This window comes from Condylura cristata, unplaced genomic scaffold (genome assembly GCF_000260355.1).
Source record: "Condylura cristata isolate star-nosed mole 26May11 unplaced genomic scaffold, ConCri1.0 scaffold00015, whole genome shotgun sequence".
NCBI lineage: Eukaryota > Metazoa > Chordata > Mammalia > Eulipotyphla > Talpidae > Condylura > Condylura cristata.
Window position 1 is genome coordinate 4,588,440 of NW_004567116.1, and position 5,023 is coordinate 4,593,462.

The window sequence follows — 5,023 nt, forward strand, 5'->3', positions numbered from 1 at the left end:
GGGGGCCCGGCGGCACCTCGGGGGCTGGCAGAGCAGGCTGCATGGGGGCTCCCGCCCCGCCGCAGTCCAGGGCCCGGCACACGGCCTCCGTGGCGCTGTGGCTCCAGAAGTCCCCACAGGCCGGCACCCAGGACGATCCTCGCCAGAGCTCCACCATGCCGCTGCAGCGGCTGCTCCCGTTCACCAGCCGGACCCCGAGATGCTGCCCTGGAAGACCAGACCCGAGTGAGGCCTGGAGGGAGCCAGGCTGGGGATCCCCGGATGGGGGAGGGGGCCGGGGCTGCGGGGCCCCAGCCTGGCCTGGGCGGGCGGGGCAGTGCCCGACCTGTCTGAGGGTCAGCGGCTGTTCTGGCCCGCGGGCTGGCACCCGGCCCCCTTGAGGCCTGACCCTCTGGCTCTCCTTGGAGTCAGGTGAAGGTGAGGCTGACATGAGTAGGGTTGAGGCTAGTTCTGGAGTGACAAAGAGCCAGGCACCCAATCCGCTCACCCTTCCCGATTCCCTGGTCCGTGGGTGCTGCCCCTCCCAGGCCGCCCCTGGTTTTGAAAGTACAGTCAAGAGGCCCCCAGGACCCAGAGCCCTGGAGGCTTGGTGATGGGGTTGGACCGGGCTGTCCTGGGGGGTGGCGGTTCTCTTCCCCAGAACCCCAGAAAGCCCCTGCCGCCCACCCAGGATTGCAACCTGCCACCCTGGCGCTAGCAATGAGTCGGTCATTAATATGTCTCTGTTGAGTACATCAGGGGAACCCACCGCCCCACCACGGTCCTTCAGCTTGCGTAAGAAATCCCCCAGACACGCCCCTGATCACCTGGCCCCGTGGCATTTTATCAGCGGCCTTTCAAAGATGGTCGTTCTAAAAGTGGCACTGGGCCAGGATGGAAGAGCCTTGTGTGACAATAGGGAGCCACCCTGGCACCCTCAAAGTGCATCTCCCTTCCTGTCGCCCGGGGAGACCGGCCGCTGGTGTCAGAAGCAGACTGTGGACCCAGGGAAGCGGTTTCTCACCTGGCTCTGCGGGCCGGCGGTCAGCTGGGCTGCTGTTGGCCTGGCCAGGCGGGGCTGGGGACGGGTGACCTGAAACGACAGCGGCGCGGTGGCACGGAGGCTCGCAGGCAGGGCCCGCTTCTGGAGACTTCCGTGGCTCGAGCTGCGGCGGGGAGCCAGGCCGCTTCATGGCGTGTGGCCTTGGGCGAAGGCTACTTACCTCAGTTTGGGGCAGTAAGGCTTACAAAAGTCCTGGGAGGCTAAAGTGTAGCAAAACCTGTCAAATACGCTCAAAAAATGGGAGTTATTATCTGGAAAATACAACACTTTTGGTCAGAAAACTGGGGTGAGGGGGGGAGTTCCTACCAGGCTTTAGGGTCATTGGTGCTTCCCGGCTGGGCTCTGTTGGGCTGCAAAGTGCTTTCAGAGGCCGAGAAGCTGACATTTGCTGTCACTGTGCGCGTGGACAGCACGGCTGGGCAGGCTGTGGCATTCCCTCTTTACACGAGGGCAGGGCGCAGAAACTGACTGTCCAGACCAGAGGGTCCATCTGTCCCTCCGGGGTCCCTCCGGGGTCCCTCTGGGGTCTCTGTCCTTTGGCCCTGGGAGCCAGACCCTTTGGGACTCAATCAGCACCTTCCTGGGCTCTTTGGCTCTGGCATGGCTTGGCCGGCGGGCAGCCCCAACACCAGGCTGTCCCTCAAGTGACCGCTGCTTCCCCGTCCCACTGACCGCTCCCTGGTCTCGTCTCCTCGGGGCCAGAGTGGTACCAGCTCCTGGCCACTTGGCACACATTCCGGCCCTGTCCTTGGTCCGTAGTTTTCTCACAGCTAAGTCCCTTCAAGCTCCCGTTTTTAGTGTCTCCTGCTTCCTGCCGGGGCCCGAGTGACAGGGGGCCTCGGGCTAGCAAGCGGCAGAGCCAGGATGCCAGCTGCCTCCAAGGAGCCCACTCCACTTTGGGCAGGGCGGGTCCGGGTCACAAGAGCTGGCACCGGGATCCCATGAGTCCTCCACACCCGCGGCTCTCGTGGGGCTCCCCACCCCGCCTGCGTTGGGAACACCGAGTCCAGCAGAAGTGTGTCCCCACGTCTGGGGCTAAGCAGATCACAGCAGCAATTCCTCCGGCTCTCCCTCCGCCATGTTAGGGCCCTGGGGTTCGGATGCAGTACAAGATGCAGGGGATGTTCACCCCACTTGAGCGGTGTGGGAGAAGAGGTGACCCCTCTGCGTGTTCTCCTTACCGAGCCTCGCCTGGCTCGGCCCGAGGGAGCCAGGGGCTGGAGACTCAGAACGACCGAAGCACACGTCAGCCTCGCTGGGGAAGATTCCACAACTCACGCTCAGATGGATGAGCATAAACACACACACACACTCTCTCTCTGACGCGGCTCTCCACAGCGTCCGGCTGGACCACTCCATCCCTGAGACGGAAAGCAGTCAGGCCCTTAATTGCCCATCTGCGCTCACTCCCCAGCTGGCTGCCCGGCCTGAATCTGCCAAGGGGAAATGACTCAGAATTCAGAGCGTAAACTCCACAGCTCATGTAATATTCAGAGCAAGAATTAGATGCATGCGATTTAGGATTTCAGAATCCCTGTTCCCACGGCCACGGCCCCAGGGCCCCAGAGTAGTTCTCAGCCTTCCTCCCTGTCTGGAGATCAGGGTGCGGCTGCAGCCTCGGAGGCCCGTGGGAGCGTGTGTGTGCCGCCGGGCGTGGACACTGGGTGTGATGGTGCGGGCGGGTGTCTCTGGGTGTGTGTGTGACGGCCCACATGTGTGCAGGGCTGCAGCTCTGTGTGGACCCTGTCCCTGTAGGACCGGGAGCCCGGCTTCTCCTACCCACCAGCAGGCAGGTCCACGCAGCCTCAGTCCTGCTAGTGGACGGGGTGAGTGAGCGGGCAGGACCTGCCGTCCGAGGACAGCCTCTAGGCCAGTTTCCTGACACGCGGCATACTCAAAGAGCTGTGCTTTGCTCCCAGACGCCTTCACGTCCCTCTCCCCAGAAGGGAGCCGGCAGCCTGACTCCCCACCCTCCCACCCGTCTCGGCTCAGGTCGCGGGGCTCAATGAAGGGCCTGTGCTCCTCGGACATCCTCCCGGCCCTTGCTGGTCCAGGGCCTCATGCTTTGCCTTCAATTTGTGATAATAAATTTACTTGAGAGGGACTCTTTACCCCTTCCCGGGAAATTGCTTCATGCATTAAAACGCCCAAATGTAAAAACATTCACTGTAGCTTTTTAAAGAGCAAGAAACTGGAAGCAGGACGTATTGATACCCTTCCACCGGGAACCCTGGATAAATGATGGTCTGTTTAGAGCGGGCAGCCTGGGCCGGCTTGCTAAGGGATGCCGGAGGGCTCTTTCGATCTGCCGGAAGGTTCTCCGGGCTGTGCTGGGCAAGGGAGCAAGAGGCGGCCATGGAAGCCCAGGGCAGGGCCCTCCCTGGTAGCGCAGTGGGTTGAAGCGTGCCACTATGAAGTTATTGGCAGCCACTGCAGACCGAGTTCCATCCCCGGCCAGGGAGTGACCCCATGGAGCAGCAGACCTCTCCTATCTCCCTGCTGCCCCCCTCAGCAGTGGACTTCAGTCAGCCTGCCTGTTCTGCTCCCCACTCGGTCTCTGGTGAGTTGCGTCTCCATCTTGAAGACTGTCGTAACCTTAATCTTAACCATTGACCTAGGGGCTGCGTTTCATGTTGCAGGGGCCTGTGAATGAGGCCCTGTGATGAGTGTTAATACAGGCCCAGGCACGCGGGTGGGTGAAGAGAAGTTGGCGGGGGAGAGCAGTCACGAACAAAGAGATGTACTTTGTACACTCACGTGTGATATGATTCTGTTTGTATAAATATGGCTTTCTTGAACTAGAAAGTAACTATAAAATCAAATACACCGAACATAAATCCGTCAAGGTCATCTCTTTGATGGGATCAGTGAGATCAGAACCCCACCCACTTGGGGGTTCTTCGGACCACGTGATTCAGCGCCCTCTAATGCTTGGTTCCGTTACCCCCTGAAGTGACCCCACGAGTCCCAGAAAACCACTGCAAGTTGAGTCCTGCATCCTAGGAAGTCAGGGGACCACCCTAGGGAACAAGAGAACAAGGGGTGGAGGGAAGGGTTTCCAAATGTTGGGGTGAGCCCTGCAGTCCAGGCAGGTGGGGGTCTTTATGGGCTGGTGCCAAGAAGAAGCCCCAGAACAGGGCAGGACCCCGGAAGGGGCAGCCTAGGAGGCACTGCTGGGGGCGAAGCGAGCAAGGTAAGACTGGGAAAAATAGAAGCACTGAGGGTCACTTTGTGCAGACTGAGAGGCGGACACTCGTCTTCCTGTGCCGCCCAAGCCCACTTCAAGAGCTGCGGGGCATGGGGAGCGGGGAGGCATAGACCCTGAAGGAAAGAGGGGTGCTTTCCTAGCACCCTACAGGGGGGTGAGATAAATACCAGCTACCTGCTGCTCTGTTGCATCAGGGGCACTGAGAAACACGGAGGTGCACAGTCAGTGCTTCCTGGTAGTGGCGGAGCGCTGTGAGGGGCCACATGAAGGCCCGGTGGGGAGTGAGGCGTCTGTCACCTGCTGGGGTCACTTCCTATTCTGTTTAGTATCAGAGGACAGGTTCGCAGGACCTGTCGATAGCCTTAAAAAAACTATCACCAAGACATCGTAATAAAGAAAACCGAGAAACAACCACCGACCAAGCCCTCTGCTCAGTCGGGCCACGCTGAGCCCTGCCTGCTCACTGTGCTGAACCCCACGCTGCCTGCTCACAGTCTGTGGGCTACAAGCGCAGAGTTCTAGGTTCCTTCTCCCTCTTGAGCCCCTCTGTGTGCCTCAACTCCCTGCTCCTCAGGGGGCGGTGGGGTCCAGTCTGGAAGTATGTAATGAGACAGGAGGTGCAGTGTTCTTCAGCAGGGCTTTAAAGTTCTGCACCTCGAAATGCTTCATGCCGCCGGCATCCCCCCCAGACTGAAATGGCTGAACTGTCTAACAGTGACCTAGGGGGTGGCTGAGGAGATAGGGCATGTTAAAAATATTTGCCAACAGGGCCC

General features: G+C 60.2%; 1 protein-coding gene across 1 annotated transcript in view; it reads right to left on the reverse strand.

Moving 5' to 3' along the window:
• Positions 1 to 5,023, reverse strand: part of CD6 (CD6 molecule) — a 34,114-nt gene that overhangs the window by 9,660 nt on the left and 19,431 nt on the right. Inside the window, exons 2-3 of the mRNA XM_004683393.2 lie at positions 1,004 to 1,072; positions 7 to 207 (exon numbers count right to left, since the gene is read on the reverse strand). Coding sequence (XP_004683450.2) covers positions 7 to 207; positions 1,004 to 1,072 — 270 coding nt within the window. The remainder of the gene's footprint in view (positions 1 to 6; positions 208 to 1,003; positions 1,073 to 5,023) is intronic.